The sequence below is a fragment of the Triturus cristatus genome, chromosome 5_2 (assembly GCF_964204655.1).
Source record: "Triturus cristatus chromosome 5_2, aTriCri1.1, whole genome shotgun sequence".
Taxonomy (NCBI): domain Eukaryota; kingdom Metazoa; phylum Chordata; class Amphibia; order Caudata; family Salamandridae; genus Triturus; species Triturus cristatus.
In genome coordinates this window covers 974546569-974572990 of record NC_140588.1, presented here as the reverse complement: position 1 = coordinate 974572990, position 26422 = coordinate 974546569, and the positions used below count along the sequence as shown (strand labels likewise).

Genomic DNA, 26422 nt, shown 5'->3' with positions numbered 1-26422 from the left:
GACTCCGACGGAGGCCTCTGCCTCGACGTCGACTCCGACGGAGGCCTCTGCCTCGACGTCGACTCCGACGGAGGCTCCTGCCTCGACGTCGACTCCGACGGAGGCTCCTGCCTCGACGTCGGCCCTGACGGAGGCGTCTGCCTCGACGTCACTCCTGACGGAGACTTCTGTCTCGACGTCGAAAGCTCCGACGACGTCGAAAGCCTCCTCGCCGTCGAACGATGTTTCCTCGACGGCGATCTTGATCTTGACGGCGATCTTGGTCTCGACGTCGACTGTGGAGATCGTCTACGTTCTTCTCGCGACGTCGAATGATGTCTCGCCGACCTCGACGTCGAACGATGTCTTTCTTTCGACGACGAACGATATCTCTGTGCAGACGTCGATCGATCTTCTCTCGACGTCGACAGATGCTTCTTCGACGTTGAACTATGGCGCCGAGTCCTCGACGCCGAGCTTTTAGACGCCGTCGACGTCGAACGCATCCTCTTCGACGCTGAATATAAAGTCGACGTCGATTTTCTCTTTGCAGCATGACTTCCCCTTGACTCCTCACCTCTCAGCGACGATCCCGCCGCTGGAGTCTTCGACGCCGAGCCCGACGTCGATGGAGAGCAAACAGGGACCAACTGCTTCGACGTCGACCGTTCTGCTAGGCCATACAGCCTAATCCTCTCCCTCTCCTTTAAAGTCCTTTTGGAAAGGTCTTCACAATGACGACATGTTGCTGGAGAGTGAGAGTCCGGCAGACAGATGATACACACCTCATGTGTGTCTGACGCAGCCTTCTTTTTTCCACAAGATGGGCATGGAACAAATAAAGAAGGCATTTTTCTGACAAAATGGTTGAAAAATCAGTCAGAAAAACACAGGATACTGACTTCCTCACAGAAATTGTAAGAAGAAGTCCAAAAAAAATCTTAAAGTTGTTATAATTTTTGACTAAAGAGTCAAAAAAGAAGAGAGCTGAATTCCAGGGTCCTGACTGAAGGAGCCGGAAAGAACAACTGACCTAACTGTCACCCCTGAGGCATGATGGGATATGGAAGTCAGGGCTGCCTTAAAGGCACGGTGCCAGTTTTTACCTGTACAGGGCTTTTTAGTCTCTATGGTATTGTATTGCAATGCAGCCTGCAGGCTGGCAATGTGTTATACATCTGTGTTTTTCCACAGTTTGTTCTCTTTATTTTTTGCTTTCTCATGAGTGTTTACCTCATTAAAAAAAAAAAAAAAAAAAGAGATTTGGGTGTATTGTTATACCTTTATACATATATATAGATATATGTGTGTTATTGGATGTGTATATTTACATTGCCTAGCCTTTTATGGGAGCTGCATTTGCTTGGAAAAAATGATATATGTTTATACATATACAGAGCTGTATATATGTATGTTTTTTACATATATAATTTTATTATTTCCGGGGTCCCCGCACATGGGCGGGAATATTCAGTGCTTATGACTATTGATGAGGATCCCCTGGAAGAGAACCTCTGGTTCCCCTCGTGCACAGCCTGCGTTTTTCTCTTTCGGCAGTGCACATCCTATGTCTGTGTCTTGTAGTGCTCACCCCATGGCTGTCTCTGTCTTGCTGTAGCGTGGCAGCCTGTACCCGTCTCTTGTGCTGCTCTTCTTCTGCCTCTCTCTCTCCATCTCTGCATATACAGCGCCTGTGTCTGTAGAGCACGACCTGTGTCCGACTCTTGCTGTAATTCTCATCCTGTCTGTGTCTGCAGAAGCAGTCTGAGTCCGTTTGTGTGCAGTGTCTAGCTGTAGTGCTCATCCTACGTCGGTCTCTGTAGTGGATAGCATGTGTCTGTCTCTTTCGGTAGAGTCTATATCTGTGTCTTGCTTTAATGTCCATCATATGTCTCTCTCTGAAATGCACATCTTTAGAACTGCTGTGGCTGTCTGATGTGACTGGCACTGTCCCTTGCTGTGGTGCACATCTTATGCATATCTCTTGTTGCAGTGTTCATCTTGTGTCTCAGTGTCTGTCCCTGCAGTGTAGAGCCCGTCTTTCTCCTGCTACAGTGATCATCTTGTGTGTGTGTGTCTCTGTGTGTGTGTGTCTCTTGGTGTGTGTGTGTGAGTGAGTGTGTCTCTTGGTGTGTCTGTGTGTGAGTGAGTCTCTTGGTGTGTGTGTGTGTGTGAGTCTCTGGGTGGGTGTGTGTGTCTCTCGGTGTGTGTGTGTCTCTTGGTGTGTGTGTGTGAGTCTCTTGGGGTGTGTGCATACATGCCAACACTCCCGATTCAGGCGTGAGACTACCCATTTCAAGGCTAGTCTCCCGCCTCCCGATTCCTGCAAGCAAAAACCCGATTCCTCGGGGTTTCAGCTGACAGGGCTTGGTAATGTGTAACGTGCTAATTCTTCCAGCAATAGTCAGAATGGCGATGCAGGGGCTCTAGAAGGGGTGAAAAACCAACAAAGCCCCATTAACAACCGAATGGTCTTTTAAACACCTGTGAAGCAGGGGGGGGGGGGGGCGGCTGTGTGTGTGCCCGGAAGCTGTTTCAGCCCGGGCTGACGGGGGAGGGGCGGTGTATGCACTGACCGCAACCTGCCAGGCCAGTGCACAACTCTTGCGTCCCCTCTTTCTCTGCCTGCCATTGCGCTCCATGCTTCTGAAAGGTGATTTAAAAAAAACACGTGAATTTGCTTTCAAATGTCCGATCCTGCAGCAGCACACTTCCAATGTCCATACATGACAGAAACCCGATTGAAGGCCCCATTCTCCCGATTTTTTTTTTTTTTTTTAAATCTCCCACTTTGCTCTTCTGAAATGTTGGCATGTATGTGTGTGTGTCTCTTGGAGTGTGAGTGTGCGTGTGTGCCCCCCTTCCCCCAAGGTGTAACCAAGTGTCCTCTGCTCCTGCAACCATCATTTCAATTGTTCGCTGCCAGTAACACATTTTACTTAAAAACACACACACGTTATGAAACAACATATCTATGCCGAGGAACCGAAAATAATGTGTTTAAAGCAGAATTCTTTAAATGTAATTGTAGATACTTACTTGCTCAAATGTAAATTGACGATCATCGAGGTCCAAAACGTTTATTAACCAACTCTATATTGGAATTATAATTGATTCCTAAATATTTCATGTTAACAATTTTGGATCCGATAGTTATAAACATATGTAAACAAACATCTAGTGGTGTCCACATGGGTTATCCAAACCCTACAGCTTTATCCAGGAAGGAGGCAAAGATCTCTGGCTGTCCGGGAGGGAAAGTCTTCAGCGACGCTGGGTCCATGGACTGCAATGTGTCCCGGAGGGTGCTAAAAGAGAGACAAGGAGAGGATTACCAATAGCGCCCCAAAGAAATCTCATCAAAACCGTACATTCCAAAGAAACCCACGCTTGCAGATTAGACACTCCCTGCTATCGAGCTAAAGCTGGGTTTGGGGTGATGTTTACACTAAACGCTGTTTATGAGAGCAGTAAAACCCCTGCCAGGCCACCATGGCGGGATCATATAACCCAAAGCCCTGCTGTTGCCGCATCCTCAAACAGGCCCTGGGGTGGTTCAGCGGCGCATGCCGTTCCAATGACACAACTCGTTAAAGAACAAGGGCTAGAGGTCCGATTCTCTTCTCACTGTGTCTCCGCTGAGCTAATGCCCTGCTCTTGATTGATTGGCTGCTGTGATCACGCACCGAAACTGACCCGGTGGTGGTTGTGCGTCATCGCGCATCTCTCCTGGGGAGTGCCCTAGCCCACTCCAAACGGAGGCCGCCGACCACAGCACAACATGGGCCAGGAGAAGCCTCGGAAAGAAACCTGTCACTTCATGCTGTTAAGTCAGTGTGCGACTCACAAAGGACCTTTGGCTTTGGGTACTATGTGCGGAAAAGTAAACAAGCATTGGCAAAGCCAATAGGTCTCGCCTTTGGGATCTTATAAGTGTTTAGCCAGAGCTATTGGCTTTACTAATGTGTTAAAGCTATATTGTGGAGTATTGTGGCTTGTGTTCAGCATGTTGCAAAGTTTTAATAATAAAAGCTGGAGGTGAGTGGCCCTGCAGAAAAAGTAATGTGGGAAGGATGCTGCTGCAGGAGAATGTGTATTATGTGGATTTTCTCATAGGATGATGTTCATTTAGGATAAATTGTCTTATGGGTGTGGTAGGCATAGAAGGACTGTTTGAGGGTGGTGTGCTTCTAAGAGGGTCGATTCTATATGGAGCTTAGTTTTATAGGGCACGATGTTCTAACTGTAGTGTGCTTTTCAGTGAATGTTGGGGGAAGTGTTTTAAAAGGGGAATCTTTCCCATACGAAAAATAGTTCGAGGGTGGGGAGTTGGGGGAGATTGTTAATGTGAAGGTAAATTTGAAGAGAGAAGCAGCAACACATGAAATGTGAACTTTATTGGCTGCAATATCGGAAAAATTACCCTAAAAATGTAAGTTTGCATTCACAGTGAAGGGTGAATTAGGAGGGTTATTGGGCGCTGTACTGATGTTAATTTAGGGTGGAGTGGCTTTGTCGCTTGTTTACTAGCTCTGACTCCAAAAAAGGAGGAGGCGGGAAGGAGCCGGGGGAGGAAAGGAAGGGGTAGGGGAGGAGGAGGCGGGGAGGTGTTTTCCAGCTTTAACAAGTCAGCGAAACTGAAAGCAACATTTGTAACATGACAAACGCAGATGGCACCCTGCGAGTCTGCAGTGGTACAATAAAAAGAAATGTCGCCCCCTGGTAAAGATCGTTATTATTGGTAGGAGCTGTAATGTGGCTTTCATAAAGTTGTACATATGGATGCTGTTTAAACAGTAAGCTGGCAAGTTTCTTACTGAGATGAGAATGTTGTTCGAAAGTTTCCATTCCGTTTGCGCTGTAACAGTTTCACTTAAAAAGTTAAACAAATGACTCTTCCCAACACTGCTTATTTTTTCAGACCCACTCTTTAAACATCCATGCTGACATTAAGACAAAGTCCCTCGGTCAGTTGTGATAAAATAGGTGATATCAGCACCTTATATTCTTTGGCAACGCTTAGAAGCAACCGCGTTAATTTAAAATATGAAACCGGGCGCAGTGGTGGGCTGCAGTAACACAAAGAGAACAAGCAGGAAGTGGGATAAGGGAGGGGGTAAGGGGAGAGAGGCACGCAGGCTGGCAAATGGTGAGCACTTTCGCGGCCGCTTTGATGTTCTCAGTGGCCGCGCGGCTCACTCAGAACATCAAAGCGGCCGCAAAATGATCACGCAGGCTGCCAAATGGTGCGCGCGCCCGGCGCACATGCACTGTATTTGGAGGCCTGAAAGCACTAGTTTGCACTTCCAAATCCCCCGTTTACTAAAGTTCTCGCCAGAGCAGCGCTAAAGCGCTGGCTCAGGCGAGACCTAAAAAGTGCAGTATTTAGCATTCTTTGTTGGCAAATGGACATTACTGTACAACCTGTAGGGAGAGGGTGTGGTGTTAGGGCTAGAGCTCTGACCTTGGAACTGGGAACCCAGGTTCGAGTCTCGGGGTGGGATCAATATCCTGTTATGCTGGGAAACAAAGTAATCTCTCGATCCTTAAAAAACCATAAAGTGGCCTTGTATGGAACTGGTGCTCATGTAAAGCGCCCAAAGCATGTGGGCCGAGTTCGAATTAAATTAAACTGCAAAGGCCAAATTACACCAAATCTGCCAAATTTGGTGTAATTTCATTCAACAGTTTGGTCTGTAGTCGTGTCTAAAGTTTTCTATGGAAATTAACATGGGGGAAACGTGTTTTCGGACCACCCCCTTTTCTCACACGCTTGGCGGATCAGCACAGAATTTTCAAGACAGCAGCTGAAGTGAGTGACAAACTAGCTTTGAAAATGTAGTGAGGATTCATCAAACAACGCCAAAGTTATCGGCAAATGAAAAAAAAAACACTCTTCCTAACAAAACTAGGTCTTAACTATAACTACCCACTCGCAACTGCGTTAGGGAAAGGGTGTTCTTAGGGTTTAGGGTGGGTGTTTGTTTTTTGTTGAGATGGGAATTTTTAGGGTTTATGGTGGGTTTGGTTTTTTCGGTGGTAAGGTGTTTTTTAGGGTGGGTATGTGTTTCTGGGTGACAGGGGAATTTTTAGGATTTAGGATGGGTATGGGTTTTTGGATGAGAAGGGACTTTTTAGGGTGTGTATGGGTTTTTGGGTAGCAAGGGAATATTCAGGGTTTAAGGTGGGTTAGGTTTTTGGGTGGCAAGGCCTTTTTAGGGTTTAAGGTGGGTATGGGTTTTTGGGTGGCAAGCGCATTTTTAAGGTTTAGGGGGGGTTGGATTTTTGGCTGGCAGGGTATTTTTTTAGTATGGGTAAGGGATTAATGGGGTGAGGGTAGTTAAGGATTACGCAAATTATATATTTTTTAAATTTTACTATTTGTACATATATGTATACAATATTATAAGTATGCTTTAACCACGCATGACTTTTCAAAGAAAATGCATCTATTTCACAGATAAGTATAGAACCATTATATATATATATATATATATATATATATATATATATATATATATATATATATACACACACACACATTATCTACTGGCGGTCGCCAGTAGATAGTTATAGTTAGGACCGTGTTTCCATAGGAAATCCGCAACATTCTATTTTGAATAACTTTGGCGCCGATTGACGAATCCTCGCGAAATTTTCAAAATAGGTGGGGCGCTCCGCTCCTACCCTGAAAGTCTGGGGGGGATTCGTCAAGCGGGGGCTGAGAAAAAGGGGGGGTCCCAAAACACGTTTTCCCCATGCATTCTCCCATAGGACCTTTAGTCCAAGCTACAGCCCGAACGGCTGAACAGAATTACTTGAAATTTGGCAGAGAGGTAGACCTCAGGTCAGGGATGTGCCTTGTGCAGGTCTGGTGTAAATCTGTTCAGTATTTCCTGAGAAAATAGCATTTAAATAAATATATATATATATCTATAAGCGCGCTCCGAGCGCGTCCGGTAAGCTTACCGTACGCGCACGCTGCCGTGCGCGAGCTTAATTCTGATTGGTGGTTACATGACTGTAAACATTCGAATCGGTCGAAATCAGGAAGTGTCGGCCGCCATTTTGTGTGTCTCACACTGATAAACAAAGGAGGAGAACGTGAAAAGGGGGCAACAAAGAGAGTTGCAGACCCCCTAGCGTTTGTCAGGGGGTCCAAGAAGGTCCCAAAAGTATGAAAAATATATTCAAATGTATTTTTTTTTTAAATCGCGGGGTGCGCGTACGGTAAGCTTACCGTACGCGCACGGCAGAAAAAAAACAATAAAAAAAATAGAAGTAAAAATCAAATTTAAGTGTTTAGATATTAGGGGGCTCTAAAAAGAGCCGTTGTGTTTATGAAGTGTTTTTTTTGTGGTACCTACAAGTAAGTACCGATGCAGAGTCTAAAGTTCAAGAGCAAGACTCTGTTGCCTTCATCAGTGAAATGTACACCGTCTCCTCTATAAATGTCTTGCATGTTGTAACGCAAGTTGTTGTGGTATATAGAACCCATACCATAGTCTCTGAGGAAAGCAGAAATAGATTTGTTGACGTGCTTTCTTGCTTTGTCAATCTGTGGACAAAATTGGTTGGACCAGTTCCATTTTTGCCTTTGGCATATATTAGAATATACAAAGGCAGATTGAGGAAAAAGCGACATCAATTGCACAAAGGTGTCCTTAACAAGCACTTCCAGACCTACCCCAGTTAAAGTGCCTAGGTCATTTCCACCAAAGTGCACAATAATAAGGTCAGGCTGTGGGAGATGTAGAAAGGTTTTCACCAAAGGCATTAATTGGTGCCACTTTAACCCTCTCTGACCAATCCATTTAATGTCTACATTTGGCAAAGCAAGGTCTCTCACCATACCTCTTTTTTCTGCATACTTTTCACTCCAGAAGACATAGCTGTGACCTACAATCCACACTGTGAACATCTTTCAAGGAGATCTGGATGCACTCAGGAGGTGTCTTTCAGTAGAATGGCAATATGAAATGAAAGACAGTTGTAAAATGGAGGCATACATACTTTTTTTAAATAAAAAGAACTCATTGGCTGATTCAAACCATTTTACAGTTAAAACTAGGCTGTATGTGTACATTTTTAGAAGCATGTTTTGTATTGGTTCAGAAAATTGTGTTCCCACAGAAGATTAATTTGGATTTGCTGTTAGGTTTGACAGGTGAAGTACTCTTGCTGTTTGGAATAGAAACATTGTGTGCTGAACTTCTGACCTCTCTGCTCACACCAGTGTTCCATGAGCTGTTGCTATGGTAGCAGGCAGAAGTCAAGTTGGGGGAAGGGTTCATTTGGAAAGGGGTTGCAGTTTTCAACCAATAGAAATGTGTGATTTCATTTGAAAAAATGTTGGAAGCACTGAGATTTGTAATTAACATGTATATGTGTGAAAAAAGTGAGGGAAACATTGCCATTTACTGGCTCTGGTGGGAGGAGAGAGGTGTACAGCTCTGAGATTCTCACTCTGATAATCTGCTGTTTGAGTGCCACATTTCTTTCTCAACTAACTAATTTTAAAGGTGAGATATGAGTTTGAGAGGGGATGTATGTGGTGAATTTTGATATAAAAAATAGAATTGTGATTCTTCTTTAAAAGTTGTGTTTTACATTTTGTGGTTTGGGAGATATTTAACTGTCTTGAACTTGTAAAATATTATGGAGTATGTTTTCACCATAAGTTAAGGTGTACTGGTATCACTGAGGAATAATGTTTTGTGCCTAGAATCAAACCACGAGTCTGTGTGCACACAGGAATTGTTGAAGAGATTTTATTTGTGTTGGTCTGGTTCTGTAAGAATGGCATTTGTAGGAAAGGGGCAGCTTTTATTTTTATAAATATGATGGTTTTATTAATAAATAAGTTATTTTGTTGGTCAGGTAAGTGTGAAATTTCTGTATTTATCACACATTTAGTTTCATGCTCCCTTTTTTTCACTTCTCCCCTATCTGCTTTTCTCTTTTCCGTTGTACTCCCTCAAGGATCTTGTAGGGTGTAAACATTTTTTTTTTTTTTTTTTAAATAAATAAATACGCGTACCGTACGCGTACGGTAAAAAAATTTTTTAATTAAAAATGTTTAAAAAAAGTTGTGAGGTAAGGTTGGCTCTTAAAAGAGCCGTTGTGTTAATACAGGGACAGAGGAAAGAAAGAATGGGAATATTAACAAGGACCACAGATGTGCTGGTCTATCTTATTGTTTATTAGGGAAACACTGGTCTCCCCATGAACAATTAGACCATAACATCTGGTGCACCTCATTTGTACCCTCTGAAATCGAGGGTTCGTTTCCAGAGGAGCAGAAGAGGGTGATGCTCCCACCGCAGAGGAAGGGCTCGGCTGAGCTGCCGAAGATGTACTCGGCTGAGCTTCTGCGGGTGTGCTCGGGTGACTTACTGAGGGTTTGCTTCAGTATGTCGAGCAAAAGTCCTGGGATGTACATCCCTAATGTGTCTCACTATAGTGTGATTACCAAAGGAATACTTCTTCCTTGGGTTACCTCTAGATAAGACACACTCACAAAGTGAGCAGGTGACTAATGGAGCATTTACCTTTTTCTGCCCCTCTGGAAAAGTGAAATACTCCCAAACAAAAGAATTCTTTTGTTTCCTCCTTCTCTGTCTGATGATGCTGCTGCCCTGCTCACTCTCAGAAGAGGACTGCTGCTCTGCCATTGTATCCCAAAGACAATTCAGCTCCTTCTCCTAGGAAATCACAAGCAGTAATGAGGGGAATGGGTGTGGTGTAGGAAGATTCTGGAACTGAAAGTAGTTTAAACCAATCAAAAGTGTTGTTTCTTGATCACATGACCAACCGTACGCGCACGTTAAGCTTACCGAGCGCGTACGGTAAAAGTACGCATGCGCGTACGAAAGACACGCGCACGCGCACATGCGCATTACAGTCACGCTCGTACACTTCCGCGTAACGTGCGCGCGCGTATGAAGCATGCGCTTACGCGTCGCGTAGGAATTACGGACGCGTACGCAAATTGCGTAAGCATGCGCACACGGAGTATAAATATTACGTACGCTCACCATAAATAAAGCGAAGCGTGCGCTTACGGTAAGCTTACCGTATGCGCACGCTAAAAAAAATAAAAAAAAGATAAAGGTTTGTTGAAGATATTAACTATGTTATACAACTATATCTAACCATTTATTTGAAAAAGGTGAATCTTTCTATATTGAAGAATGCATTAAAACCATGAATATATACATAGGTAGAATAGTGTTTAAAGGAAAAAAAAAAAGAAAAAAATGATGTAAACAAACAAATTCAATGAAAAAACCATAGGTATCACACACATTATAGTTAGGAATTAGAATTCAAAAAACCATGCAAAAACACAGAAAAAAACATAGGTTTCACACACGTTATATTTAGAAATTAGCTTTTAAAAAACCTTGCAAATTCACTGAAAAAATCATAGGTTTCACACACGTTATAGTTAGGAATTAGCATTTAAAAAACCTTGCAAATTCACTGAAAAAACCATAGGTTTCACACACGTTATAGTTAGCTGGACATTTCTCTCGTAAAAAAACAATGAAATTCCCCCGTTATAGTTAGTTCAGATAACTATAACTCACAAGGATGATGTCATCAGTGATGTCATGAGTGATGCCACTGACCATGTCATGAGTGATGTAATATGTGACGTCATGAGCAGTGGATTGCAGGCGCGCGAGTTATAGTTATCTGAACTAACTATAACGGGGGAATTTCATTGTTTTTTTACGAGAGAAATGTCCAGCTAACTATAACGTGTGTGAAACCTTTGGTTTTTTCAGTGAATATATATATATAAGTTTACAGATTATTGCTGACAGGATGAGATACATCCGTGAGTTCAGGGCTCCTTGCTGGAGCTCCAGGCAACAGTTTAAGGTTTTAATCCCAACACAGTCAACCCAGTTCTTCATACGTCTGTGGTCAATAAAATTGGTACAATTGAGTTTGATAATTATAACACCTGTTATTCACAGAACAATGTTGCACTCTTTAGTAAACAAACCCAAATATATTTTATCCACGTAATAAAAGATGCACCATTTTTATTCTGTGCATCCTACCTAAGTTTTAAAACTGCACTGGAGTTTGGCGTTTGCATTATTCTGTGTCCATTGCTTCGGGGTTCCTAGAAACCCCTCTTTTTATTTTATGATTAAAGACTAGAGAACTTAAAAAGAGATGCACAATGTTTCGTACTCGTTTGAAATCTCGAGTACTCTGTAAAAACGAAGAAACAAAACATTTCGTGAAAATAATAAAACATTTTTCCACCTACTTAAGTAAAGGAGTGTTTCCCGTTTCTGACAAATAGATTTCATCCTATCAATAATGCAGGATGTTAACACCATCTGGGTGAATGCTGCCTTCTCTAGTAGCAGAATGCAGCCATCAAGATTTAAAAAGTGACCTTTAATAATCAGGTTTCAGTGTGTGAGGGGTATTTTACAATTTTTTGAAACATTGCCCTTCCCACAAATTGAGAGAAGGAGCTCTGATCCTTTTGCACCTTTTTTCACGTATGACTAAACACTTCAAATAAAAATAGCAGCACACACATGGGTGCATATATATTCGCATAATACATGGTAGAATCCCTATGTTGGATAACATTAATATACATAAACAGGAGTGAGCTGCATTGTATTTCATAGGCATCATTCATGAAATATGCAGGTTATGCAGAAGGCAATGGATTTAACGGTAAATAATTGTGCAAAACCAGAAAAACTGTTGAATTACATAATTACGGCCTTGATTATAGCTTAAGAAGTTAGCAGAATCCCAGCCACTGCGACAAAGACGCAAGTCACTATAAGGATCTCCTGGTGCTCAGTGTGAACTGCTATTTTCAGTTTCTTGCCAAGATTTCGACACCTGGAGCCCAATAAAGTCCCCCCACGAGACTCAGATGCATGTCTGCTCTATGAAAGGTGTACCTGCATGTGCAGTAGAAGAGATGGCCATCGTTGTAAAGTTGCAGTGCCAGCTCTGCTTGGTGATTGGACATGAGCTTGTCATTGATAACAACAATGAGCGGCTTTCCCTCTTCAAGGGTTTCTAAACAGCTCCCAGCTCCTACACAAGGGATGAAAAAGGTAATCTATCATTTCCAGCAATCCACACAGAGACATCTTCAGCAGATTAACGCAACCTTTAGAAAAACACTGTAAATAATTTCATTATTTCAATAAAACATCCCACTGGCAGAGGTGGAAGTGTCCAGAGGCCACTGTGATGGAGTAATGGGAGGAATACTACGGACCCCAAAAAGGAATCCCCGCCCAATATAAACCAAGTTACTCACCCGTACTCTTGCTCTATAGACTTCCTTTAATGCCAACTTGTTCATCGCTCTTGTGAGGTGAGAGGAAAGGAGAAATCTCTGTACAGCTGTATATACCATTTCAGCTCGATCTAGATTGCAAGGGATCAGGATGTCCACAGACCTACCCAAATGCCCCCTGGATTACACTGCAGGGCAATGGAGTATTGGTGTATTTGTGGAACCGACCGCCAACACTGAATTTTCAATTTCCTCCTCAAAGCCTGCCAAGCAGATTTAGAGCCGTGAGGATTTGCTTTGCTAGATTTGGGTTTCAAGCATCTGTTGGGAGAGGGGAGCAAAGAACATTTGTGCCTGCCATCAAAAAGGCCCATCACAGAAGAAGAAGCTGTCCATGACACAGAGCGTGGACAGGGATGTATGAAACCATCATCTGTAAATCCACTCAAGGCTCACTCAATGAAGATAATCTGTAACCAGGTGGGCACTGAGTGAACATTGCGACAGATTTACTGTATCATACAATACTGTTTCTACTCGCTTTATGAATGATACCAGATTGGACATTGTTGCTACTGTCATTTAAGTGCCACAAACATGCTGAGTCCTAGTTCAGCCACGACTATACTGACTACTAGAGCATCCAAACAGAGAACCTAGGTTGAAGGCTGCTGTCCTTTTACGCCCTAACCTTGGTGCACTGGGTTAAGCAAGTACTGGGTTAATGCAGGGCTCGACAAATCCACTCGCCCGCTCGCATTTGCGAGGGAGAATTGAGGAGGACAAGCTATTTTTAGGTCCTACTCGTCCTTTCTGGGGAGTAGGAAGAGAAACTAACTTTTGTCCTCTGTCTGTGAAAACGAAGCAAAAGTGACAAGATAACAAGATTTAAAGGCATTTTTATTGCTCACAAAGGGAATGAGCAATAAAGATGCCTTTAAATCTTGTTATCTTATCACTTTTGCTCCGTTTTCGGAGATGGACGTCAAGTAGGTTGAAGTGAGGTCGAGGGAATTTTCCACGGCACTAGACCTGCAGGACTAGTACCATTTTTCGAGCCCTGGTTAATGTGTTTGCCAACTGACAGAGAGATACTCCAAGCCTTGATATCCTGAAGCCCAAGCATTTAGGGAAAGAGCTCAGCCCTAACCTCACCCATCAAATCTCTCCTTATCCGCTGGCATACAGATCAAGAGGACTCTTGAAAGACATGTCTGGTTGTGACATTGTGGGCAAGGGATGACAAGGTGGTCTTCTTTCCAGGCCCATCTCCAACATTGTGATGAATGGAGCAGCAGACCAACTCCAATACGATTGTCTCTGGTCTGCCGTGACAACCCAGACAATTTCTAACTTTGTCAGGCCCTAATTCATCCCATGGTCTTTTGCCTCTGACCCCTGTATCCTACCCTCTCCATTACCCCATAGACTCTCTTTTTTTCACCCTCACTTTGTGCAGTCACATGTCCCATAATACAACATTGCTAACTATTGATATTGTAGGACATCTTGAAAAACAATGGCAGGCATTTGACAAACATAAATGAGAGAAGACAGTCTGTAAAAGATGAGAGTACGGGTCTATGACCGTTAAGCATCTTTGAGAGATGCCAGTCTGTGATGGTTAAATATCTTTGATAGACAATGGTCTTTGATTGTTAACTACACCCTTTGCCCCTATATCACTTTAAAAACCCGTTCTAAAATAGAATGTAGCTATAAGTCTATGAAAATGACATACAATATAAAAAATGCATTGTAAATGTAACACTAGGTAAATGGTTCACTGTAAAGGTAACACACCGCCAAAATCACATTGCCAAAGTGATACTCACCAACAATACAACTCACTCCTTCCACAACAAAACAGGTTAGATAGACCTTCACCCACATCTGCCACCAAGGATGCATAGGTAGCATCTCTCACACAGACACAGCACTACTCTACACAGCTATCGATGGCATTTCCCACATCAACACAACCCAAAAATATCAACCGTGAAATGAGTAACTTTTCATCCTCCTGGAATGACGGAAACAGCAAAGTCCAGTGGCTCCCTCACTTAGACATCAAACATATACCGCAGTAAAAAATTAACACCGTTATCCTCCTTTAAGCCAACAGGTTCCATCCGTAACTGATGCACCGAACAAACCTATCTTTGCACAGACCTGACAAAAAGCCATAAATATTTATTTACTTAAGTTAACTTCAGTAACACGGAGGGGTCCAGCATGAGCGGGGGATTAAAAAGAGATGAAACAGACAGATTTCTAATGCGCCTTGTTCCCTTCGTAATCAGCTTATGTTGTGGTGGGAAGAGGGCGCCTGTCAGCTGAGATCATGCAAAGCTGCCCCCAGTGTGTGAACAGAGCACGTGCGGGCACGAGCGTGAAAGGGTGGGGGTAGTCACAAAGACGTGAGGATGGAGAAGGGCGGAAGAGGCGGTATTAAAATGTTTCTAGATCAGCACTGGGAATGAGGAAGAAGGGCGGGGCTATGAGGATAGCAAAGCAGCACATGGACAGGAAGAGGCGTGAGGAGATGGAATGGGCGGGTCTAGAATGTAGAGCAGCTCACGGGCAGGAGAAGGGGAAACAGAGGGGATTGAAGGAGGCAGGGTTATAGCAGTAGACAGACCACGGAGAAGAGTGGGGCGGGAATAGAGTGATAGAGCAGTACACAATCATGGGGGAGAAGAGAGAAAGGGGCGCAACTGTTCCTTCGTTTTCCGAGTCTAACTGAAGTGCTGTAATGGCAAGTGTAGGGTCAGTCATGCTTGGTCTGTTGTTCCTTTGTTGTTTCCCGGCCGGCGGTTGTTAGGCGTTAGATTGTGAAGGTGAGCGGATCTGTGCTGCTTGCTTTGTGTAGACAACGACGCACTCTGAACTACCCCTTACACACTGACAATCCCTCATCGCGATCACTCTAAAAGCAAAAGTGATCGCGATGATGCACGCTAGGCATGCGCGCGCAGTAGCGGGGGAGGGGTATGGTGCTGAAGGCTGGCGCAGGAAAGGCAGATGGCTGGGCGAGAAGGGAGGGGGGAATGCGGGGAGCAGCTGTGCGCGTGCACACCATCGTGCACTGTAGCTTGTTGCCAGCACAAAAATGTGGGTAGCACTTTCTAAACCCACCTACTAAATGTCTCGCCAGACCAGCGCATGGGCTGGGTCAGGCGAGACCTAAAAACAGGAAACCATATACATGCCGTCACGCACTCAGGCAAGTGAATGACTACATCGTGCAGGGGACAATCCTGTCCTAGCATGCGGCTGCTGCTCTTCAGAACCTGTTCTAGGAAGAAAGTATATACGCAGTGATACTGGACCATCTGCACTTGTTTTGTGATGGCGAGAAACTGGCATTGTTGTTGCAACAGTTTTATCTAGTCTGTGACGGGAGGAAGCTTAATCAAGACATCTGTGTTGTACCTCTACTGTGAGTGTAACAGAACCTTGTGTCCCACCTTCTGCGGCAGCCATGTATTCTTTACCTATTTTTGAGTCACTGACGTTTGTACTGATGTTGTCAATGTGAAATCTTTGTTGTGTACTAGTGATGCCTGTGATAACACTTCAGTATACAAAAGCTAGGTGACACACCGCCAAAATCACGTTGCCAAAGTGATACTCACCAACAATACAACTCACTTCGTCCACAACCAGCATTAACAGAGACAACAAAACAGGTTAGATAGACCTTCACCCATATCTGCCACCAAGGATGCATAGGTAGCATCTCTCACACAGTCACAGCACTACTCTACACAGCTATCGATGGCATTTCCCACATCAACACAACCCAAAAATATCAACCGTGAAATGAGTAACTTTTCATCCTCCTGGAATGACGGAAACAAAAAAGTCCAGTGGCTCCCTCACTTAGACATCAAACATATACCGCAGTATGAAATTAACACCGTTATCCTCCGTTAACCCAACAGGTTCCATCCCTAATTGCTGCACCGAACAAACCTATCTTTGCACAGACCTGACAAAAAGCCACCTGGCTCCTGAGACTCGAGTCACTGAGAAGGTCCAGAATTGTGTGCAACGGTACCCCGATCGCTGAAAGAAACAACAAGGCAACAGAAGGAGAAACATGCCATTCAAAAACTAGGCTGAAAATATAACCTAAAATAACCTAATATGCATTCGGCATATAGCAATGCTCATTAATTGAAATTCATGGCGCCTTGCTAGTGTCAAGTTTTATGTATCCAAGGAGCCTTCATCACTCTGGCTCACTCACACATACATCCATGCATGTACCAAGTAGGCTATACATACATGCACAACATACATCCAGGATGTCAGTGTAGTCAAATGAATACAGACAAAAAGGCCTGGTTACAACTGTGGATTCACAAAACATGGTACAGTGCCACAACAGCTATATGTGACAAGACAGGGATAGTAGTCCACTCTCTGTCAATGAGGGCACTCCAGGTGTGCCCCTCCAGGTCACAGGACAAGTGCAGGGCCTTTCTTGTGTCACAAGAAAAGTTTAGGCCTCTGTGCATATGCTATTTTATTGTGATGCTAGAGCTAAAATAAAAAAACAGGAAACCAGATACATGCCGGCAAGTGAATATGATGACATCATGCAGGGGACATTCCCGTCCTAGCATGCTGCTGCTGCTCTTCTGAACCTGTTCTAGGAAGACAGTACAGATGCAGTGATACTGGCCCATCTGCACTTGTTTTGTGATGGCGAGAAACTGGCATTGTGTTGCAACAGTTTTATCTAGTCTGTGAGGGGAGGAAGCTTTATCAAGACATATGCGTTGTACCTCTACTGTGAGTGTAACAGAACCTTGCGTCACTCCTTCTGCGGCAGCCACGTATTCTTTACCTATTTTTGAGTCACTGACGTTTGTACTGATGGTGTCAATGTGAAATCTTTGTTGTGTACTAGCGATGCCTGTGATAACGCTTCAGTATACAGAAGCTAAAATGACTTCCGCTATCAATGCTGGCGTCAAGCCATGCAAGATTTCTGTATGTCACTGGTTGAACACCAGGTGATGCGTTTTACAAACTGCATTACACAATTTGCTGAAAATGCTCATTTTTAATTTGTGCGCTTCTGCAACTGGAAATGTACTGCGCAACTTCTGTGGTGTCCATTAGGGCTGGAACCGTGCCAGTGTTTCAGAGTAACCAACAACTATGTAGATGATTTTCGATTAGATTCTTTGCATGCAAGTCTATCTTATGTGGATATCCTAAAATTCTGGCCTAGTTCTGACTTGCCTGGATTTAATTGTGAAATCCCTGAATGCTTAGTGAACCTTCTCACGGACTGCTAGACATTTAAGGGTGAGATTACTTCTTACTTTAATGTTCCAGTCCTTTTCATTCCCAGTTTGTTGGGACCAGATTATGAAACAGGCCGAAAAGTGGTGCAAAAATATTCCACTAGCACTTGGAGAGGGAAGGTACGCCAAAGATGTATCTTCTGCAGTACAGAAAGTGAGCTATTACGGCTGCATGCTTGTCTGTGTGTTGTATGGCGTTTTATTCTCCCACAGTGACACCACTTGATCTAGGTGCCACCAATAAAGTTACCACATTGTTCCAGAAGTGTGACCTTATGTAGAAATACGGCTCAATAATCTGATTTCGTGATCATGGTAACAGAAACAGTGCTGCCTTGTCAAGTGTCTTAATGAAAATTTTAAAGGCAAGCTAATCTCGCCTTATTATAAGAAATAATCAGGTATTTTAAGATAAACGTTTTTGTTATTGTGCTGCATTGTTGTTATGTTATGTTATGTTATTTATTCTTTTGTATAGCGCACGGCTACTCAAAAAGAGTGTCCCGGCGCTTTTGGAGAAGGAGGACTGCAACACAATAACATAACGACGTTAAAAAGACAAAAGGACCAAAAGCCAGACAAATACATCCAAGAAAAAACAGGCTACTGGGTAAACAGCCAGGTTTTAAGGCCTTTTCTGAAGGCCAGTAGGCTGGTAGCTCCCCGCAGAGTGAGCATTAGATCATGCTTCTTCGTTCAAAACTTTCTCTTGAGGCAAGAAGCTACAAGTCTGTCGCTTCACCCTTAACAGAATACCACCAAAGCAAATGCTTGTTCTCAATAAAGGCGGTTTCATGGAAACAAGAGCTTCTGTGTCATTTAAGATTTAATCATTTGGATTTAGATCTGAAGGGGTGTGCTCCTCTGAATCACTGGAGCATTAAATGTTGGTTCCATCACCTCCTCCACAGTTTTTCTCCTGGCATGGTGTTTCTCTCACAATCTGTGTCAGTCTGGTCTCAAAGACACAAAGGCCCACCCTATCTCACATCCCTGGAGACCTGCTGGTGAGAAAGGCGGGGAAAGTGGGGGAACTCAGAATCAACTTATTCGTGACATGCGTCAACTTCCCCACTAGGCTCTAGCAGCGCAGTGCTGAATTTCTTATGGGTAAAATTGTTACACAGGTACTAGGGGGAGGGAGCAGTGATAACATTCCCTCCACTGATTAGATCCAGACCAGGGAATACCTACACCATTCGTGAGGAGTATAACTAAAGAAGCCTGCATCAGGATATCACCTCAACCCCGGTTAGATTTCTGCTAGTGAAATTTTAATTCTGTACACCTCTTATAATGGCATGCCCTTCAGCACTTACCAGCTTGTGTTAAAATAGCCTCTTCGAAAAGTGCCACAGACTATGGTGAGCTTGCAGCTAACACTAAAGGCCCCATTAGAATGTCAGGCGGACCGCCACCGACTGCCTGTCGGTGGCGGTCCGCCCAACAGCCATGATAGCGGTCCGACCGCAGCATTAGGATGCAGTCAGTCGGAACGCAGCGGGCGGAGAGACCGTCTGACACCTCTGACAGGCTCAAGGAGCCCGTCAGAGCATTGGTCGGACAGTAATCCCTACAATGGGGGTGGTGCCTGCGGAGACACTGCCATTGGGATTACAATGTTCCTTTCCTTTCTACCTTCACATGGTGGTCCGACCACCATGTAAAGGCAGACAGAAAGGAACAGAAAGATAGCATTTTTCCGTTGAAATGGCCACAAACATTCCCACTGAAATGCAGTTTTACTGATAAAACTATATAGTATACAAACGATAAATGTGTGGTAATTGGGTTTCAACAAATATTTATCATTTGCACATCACTAAAGTGTTCTGATTTATTTTGACCCTATTAAAATCTTTGTTTCCATCACACTTCAGAATTTAAAAAGTTTACCTAACAACTGAAATATATTTGGAAATATTTGTACAGTTCATTTACAAGCTGTTTAAATGTGTGTTAGAAAAAATACTGACATCTTACAGGCTTTCATTTCACTGTTCCTTTACCACAGCAGGACTGTCAGACAAGTCACTTTACTTTTCTTTCTCGAATTGCAAAGTTAGAGGATATTGTAAACACTAGTCTCCAGGATAAAATAAACAGCAATTTGTAAGAAGACATAAGCTGACATATGACCTCTGTTTTTGAACACAGCAAATGTGACAAGATTTAAAGGCACCCCAGAATTTACTTTATTTGATTAAAATATAATCATAAAAGCAGGACATACATACCACACATATACAAAAAAGATAATTAAAATATCCGAAAATAATATAAAAATTCTAATTTTAAAACTAAGTAGCAGCAAAAATGTTAATGATGTAACAAGGAAATAAGTGTTACTGTCAGAATCTAAGAAGAAGGCCCAGAGTTGCAAGGAGACCCAGAGAGTGTAAACGTTTCATTAAAACAGCTGTCAAAAAGTAGACTCGCACGAGATCGCATACCCTAATATTGCAGGCATAGAGAGCACAGTGGAGACCAAAATAAAGTTTTGTGGGTCTACAGTTTTGTTTTAAACACCTGTGGGCCTCTTTAAAATTGCTACCGGGCCTGCAATTTGCTGGTTAAATTTACGATATACGTGATAGATAAAAATGGTAAAACTTATATTTAAGGCTGTGTTCTCTGGATCATAAGAAGCAATAATTGCCTGCCTGCAGGACCGAACTCCCAGTCTGTTCCATTCTGGCCTCAATTTTAATCTGCGCTGAGTCAGGAGAGCGGGGCAGAGGCATACAACATGCTCCATAGATTCCACCGGGGCCCCGCTACCCCTGCACTGTTGGTTATCTGACGAGCGACGCCAGATGGGTAAGTGTTTCAGCAGGTGCCATTCCCCCAGTCTAAGTGCCAAGGATCGCAATTGTAGATGCAAAGAATATGTGCAGGGCAGGTATAAAGACGGTGATGCCAGCGGATAGGAATTAATTACTACCCATGCATGCTTGCGTTTGGCAAGAGAAGCTTTGTCGATGGTGTGGGACAGGATGCGGGTGCGCTTCTTGATGCTGATTTTAAAAGCTGTTTGACTAGGGTTTAGATTCCAAAGGTCACCTGCTGAAAATTGCTGTACACATTCATTGAAGAATTTACTGTAGGACCCACTTAGATTATTAATGCTAATGTCCAACCACAGCATTGACTCAAGGGTACCAGCTTCAGCCCGCCTTATCTTATGGCACAGATTTAAGTAGGCACCTAAGCTGAGGATTGCATAGTTTAAGAGGCCCAGTTCTAATCTAATCTGTGCGGCGGAGGCAGATTTCGGCATATGAAAAACACTTTTATAAATCTTGGTCACGTGTTGATTTAATGTTGTGCTGATTTTTCCCCTGAAAATTTCAAAACTGTATGACAGCGTGGGGCCAACTTTGGCTTTCATAACTTCCATCATTGGGGTTAAACTCGGACCCATCAGTTTTTTTGAGAGTTTTGAGAAATTCAAATTGAAGAGCTGTGGCTTTCATTGAAATGTCACTACGGTGTATGGCGAAAGTGCCACTAGAGTCAAAGTTAACCCCCAAGTATTTATAGGATTTTCCTACAACAAGACTGGAGTTGTTGTATGACCAACCACCACCTCCATAACGTTTTCTGCCGAATATAACCACTTGGGTTTTCTTTAAGTTAACCTCCAAGTTGTTCTTGACGGTATAACTATGTAGTTTGTTTAACAATCGTTGCAGATCCTACTCGGGTAAGGCTGAAGAGAACAAGGTCATCAGCGTACAGTAGATTACTTAACTGCACACCACCGATCTTGGGGGAATGGCTATTTGTCTCATCCAGTTCGGCTGAGAGATCGGCAATAAGCAGGCTGAAAAGCAGTGGGGCTAGCACACACCCCTGTTTCACTCGTGTTGTTGGAATTTTTCGAGACAGGTGTGTGCCAGTACCAAGCTTAACTTGAATCCAGGTGTGGGTGTGTAATTGGACAATGGCCTCCAGTAGTTTGACCGGGATTCCCCATTTCATTAACTTTGCCCAAAGTGCTGCTCTGGGGACCCGGTCAAAGACAGCTTTAAAATCAACGAAACAACAGACCAGCTTAGATGAAATACGCGAATAATCAATAAGTATTGATAATGCCAATAGATTGGACGTTGTACCTGAGTTTGCAGTAAAGCCCATTTGGTTTTTTGGAATCAAACCTTTTTGGTCCGCCCAGGAGCTCAGTTCTTCAAGTAAGATGCTCGTAAAGTACGTTGCCTCATTGTCTAGTAAGTCTATCAACCTATAGTTCTTTGGGGACGAATGGGCGCCGGACTTATATATTGGGTGAATTACTGCCCCTCGCCATCAGTCTGGTATGGTTGAACAACTCATCACAGATCTAAAGAGGGTTGCTAATTGTTGTGCCCAGTAGGGAATATTTGCTTTAAACAAGGCCTGTCGCAGACCATTTGGACCTGGCGCTCTGTCTGGTCTAGCTTTTGATAATATTTTGACCAGCCTTGCTTGGGTAATAAAGATCGTCTCGCATTGATGCTGCATCAGCTCTTGGGAGCAATCCTGGTGCTCCGAAGGCCCGTCTTTGAACATAATGGAGGTGTTTGTTGCTAGAAAGTCTACACCTCCATTGGCCTTAAAGTGGTCAATCAAAAATGTGACCCATTCAGCCTCAGCAATATTTGCACTCCCCTGTCTGGTTGTTCCATTAAGTTGTTTGTTCAGTAATGCCGAAAATTTTCGTGAGTTGCGATTTTTGCTTTCCCAAAGACGTTTGCACCAAAATTGATCAAGATGGAATTGTTTGTCTTGTTGGTATGCCTGTCTATAGTTTTTTTGAGCAGTTTTGTAGTCGATCAGACGGTCGTTAGATTCTGGATGCTTCCTGGTTGCCCGCAGGGCAGTATTTCTGATCTTTTTTAATTTCATGGTTTGACTTGAAATAGAAAACTGGGAACTACAAATAGTCGTGTGAGGGTGCCAATGCGATGGAAAAAGTTTTAACAGATGGTAACAAAAATTTGACCAATCAGCAATATGAGAAGCTATGAGAGAGGGGCCACCTAGCGTAAAAGACAGACATTCCTTCTTGATGTTAATACTAATTTCATCGTTCCATCTTAAGCGTTTTACATTTTTGGAGTGGACTCCTTTATGAGTTATTGGGGCGGAATTATGAAAAACGGGATTAGTATTGATGATGACGACTTGTGGTCGATGGTCGCTCTCTGATCGAGCTTTAATGCTGTAGTTTTCCAAGTGAGAAAACATAGCTAAGTTACAAATGGTATAATCTAAAAAAGAAAACTTTCGGCCATTTGTCCACGACCAATTTGGGGGAGTATCCTGCGCGAACCTGCCGTTCATTACAATGAAACCTGCACTGAAAAGTTGCAACACACAAAGCTCCCCCAAAGCGCAGTATGAGTGATTTGGAGGTTTGGACTGAGACTTCAATGCCGACAGAGACAATGAGGGGAGACCTTCCAAATCCGACGGGTTTCCATGAAACAAGTTAGTATTGAAGTCCCCGGTAAGCAAACAGTCGGCATAGGGAAAGGCCACAACCAGTTTGCTCAAGATATTAAGCAGGCGATTTAGGTGAGCTCTTTTTGTCCGTACGCTTGGATTGATGTAAACATTAAGCAACAGCAGAGATCGCTGTTGTCTCCACGAGCTAACTTTAACTCCGAGCAGCCAGTCCTCATCGAAGTTTAATAACTCTGTTGGGCCCTTTAGGCTATATGAAATGTAGATAGACAATCTTTCCTTGGGGAGACCATGGTTGCTGACTCTAACAGCTCGTTTCCAGTATTCAATAAATCAATCAATAGGACAATTACGAGTGGCCCATGTTTCCTGAACAGCAATTAGATCGTGACTAAAAGTAAAGTTTCGAGTCTCTGGTGAAGACATTTTGAGGTGAAGGCCACTAATGTTCCATTTGTTTATTTAAGCAATTTATTGAGCGCGCAAATACCCTGGGGCGTCTCGGCGCTGCGAACTGGTAGAGGTTGGAGCCAGAGATGAGGTGCCTATTGATTAAAAAGCCAAGTCTTGATTAGTTTCCTAAAGGCGAGCAGGGTTGGGCATGATTGAATATGCTGGGGAAGGGAGTTCCAAAGTTTAGCGGTAGCGACTATAAATCTTCTGTCACCCCAGGCTACTTTCCTTGTGCGGGGGATGTGCAGGAGGTTGGCAGTTGAGGACCGGAGGGTTCTATTAGGGGTGTATCCACACAGAGATTTCTTCAAAAAGTCCGGTCCGCTTTTGTGAATGGCCTTGAAGGCAATGCAGAGGGCCTTGAACTTAATACTGCTTATGATAGGAAGCCAGTGAAGGTTTCGTACTACTGATGAAATTGAAATTGGCTGTTACTTAGGGGTACCTGTTATCAGTCTAGCGGCTGAGTTCTGTACCATCTGGAGTCTGTTGGTGACCGTTTCTGAGCATTAATTAGGAGGCCATTGCAATAGTCGATTTTCGACATAACTAGTGTGTTAATGAAGGTTTTAACAGCGTTAGGTGGAAGGAAAGGTAAACGTTTTTTAATCATCCTTAGAGTGTAAAAGGATGAGGAGATGATAGCGTTAGAGTGGGAGGTGAAAGTAAGTTTATCATCAAATAGAACTCCTAGGTTACTGACTTTTGAAGCCGGGGGAGGTGGTGGGCCCAGATCGGTAGGTCACCAGATGGAGGACCAGATCCTTGAGTTCCATGAACACAGGGAGAGGCGAGGCTGCGACTGGTGTTTTATAGAATTTGTAAGTTGAGGCTGGGGGATGTTAAATTTGACAGATTCCAGAGGGTTCAATTCTGACCTATTTTGTCTGAAAGGTCAGGCTGAGTTTTTACAAGACAAGTCTGCTGATAGCCACCCCCAGTCTTGGGTTTCATTGCAGTTCGGGAGCGCAGACCATAGGTTTCCTGTTAGGGGTGCATCCCCAACTGCATTTTTTAGAAATGAGTATGGTTTACTTCTATCACTGGTCAAGGTCTGACAGACTTATCTGAGTTGCTGGTTGCTTGGCTAGTGCCAAAGGGTAGCCTGGGTTGGAGTGGGAATAGATTTTGATTCCCCATGACCGAAAAATGTCTTTACAGGCTAGGAGAACTCGAGCCCAAGTAGCAGGTTTAAATGTCACCAAGGTTACTTCAGAGGGTTGCGACCCTCTTGGCGGAAGAAATTCTATATATTCAATATCTTCAGATGCAAATTTATAGAGGCCCGGAACTCCTTTCGATAATTTGATGATGTTTGCTCTATTGAGAACATCATGATGGCCTTTTGATTTATATTCAGGAACGAGGAGAATTTTAAAACACTGGAAATCGTCGGCAGGACTTGATTGACAATGACCCTTGTCATTTGAAGTGTTTTTTTCAATTGGAGGATCGGGTACTATTCCAGGGTGAGACAAAGGATTATCCCGAAGCCCTTCCGATGTTATCAAGGAGTCCTCAGGCAGCATTAAAGTGTTCTTAAAGGTTACTTTTGGTTGGTAGCCTCCAGCTCCTGATGGGACAGTTTGAATACAAGAATAAAGAATGGGTTGAGGTTGAATAATTGTTTCAATAAGCAGGTTTGTGTTTGCTGCTTGTGTTTGACCAGTTACTTGGTCCGTACCAGTTAAAAACTCTTTTGGTTTATCAACGGCCGCAACTTCATAAGGATTTAATGCAGGACTTCTTCGGCCGGAAGGCGGGTTGGTTTGAGCCTGGTGGTGTGCCGGAGTGAGCTGCTGGACATTTAGCGTTGGAGGGGCTGTTGTAGTCAACTGGTCCTGATTTGTTGGAGTAGGGCTCAAAGCTCGTTTATTATCCAAGTTCTTAAACAATGGGAACAATTTAGGGGATACCACCACAGGTTTTATTATTAATTTGTTTCTTTGTTTGCATTGTCGTTTTTTCTCTCTCTTACTAGAGGATGGAGTAATTGAGAGATAATCTTAGGAGGGGGTGAGGCCGAGGTGAATGGTTTAAGGTCCAGGTCTACCTTAGGGGCATTGACCGCCGCATTTGTTGAGCCACTCACAATTTGGGGGCTCAGCAACAGTGGTGGTGTCTGCTTGACCGGCTTTGTCAGCCCTTGGACTGTATGGTGCGATTTAAGTACCTCAGGGTATTTTGGCTCTTTGCTTTCTAGAATCCCATCTGCCCCTGGTATCGGTGACTTGTCATTTATTTTGACGGGGTCTGTACACTGTACTTGGGCCTGAACCTTACTCTTGCTGGCACTGCCTCCTGATAGTTGTTTGACTTCATCTAAAACACAAGTTTAAAAAGCTGGAAGTGCTGAAAGGCTGTCAATGATGGGTGAGCAACAGCAGACTGACTGGACCAAGTTTGAAGATGATGGAGCCCTTATTATTAGGTTGTTTAAATTCTCTAACTTATTGTCGATGCTTGCTGTAAACAAGGCTAAGGTGTTCAAAAGGTCAACCTCCAATTTATCATAATGGTAGTTTAATGCCGTGACTGTGGACTGAAAAGCTTGCAACAGTTGTGGCCAGATGATTGACATAGATGTCGGGGGCAGCTTGTGGATCAGGTTCTAATTTCAGATCGGATAATTTATCTGAGTCTTTAAGAAAAAAGGATAGGTCCAGTGATGACTGGTCTTTTAGGTCTGTTTTAACAGATCCTTGTTCGGACTTTGTGAAGACTGTGGCTGCAGCTGTAGCAGTAGCTGTGAGTGCTACTGTAGTTGCTGCTACATTTGAAAGCGTTTGCAGTAATGGTGGTGTAACATTCTCCTTTGGAGATCTTTCCCGTTGGGTTACGGTGGGATTAGGTATTCTGAAACTTGAAGATTGGTTGTTTTGTGCAAGTAAAGGGCTTGAATACAATTGTTGAAGTGACA

The 26422-nt window shown here is 43.5% G+C and overlaps 1 protein-coding gene across 1 annotated transcript in view; it reads right to left on the bottom strand.

Moving 5' to 3' along the window:
- Window positions 1–3043: 3043 nt before the first annotated feature.
- Window positions 3044–26422, bottom strand: part of LOC146829514 (UDP-N-acetylglucosamine transferase subunit ALG13-like) — a 45666-nt gene continuing 22287 nt past the window's right edge. Inside the window, exons 3-4 of the mRNA XM_085608214.1 lie at window positions 11931–12069; window positions 3044–3287 (exon numbers count right to left, since the gene is read on the bottom strand). Coding sequence (XP_085464340.1) covers window positions 3176–3287; window positions 11931–12069 — 251 coding nt within the window. The 3' untranslated portion in view covers window positions 3044–3175. The remainder of the gene's footprint in view (window positions 3288–11930; window positions 12070–26422) is intronic.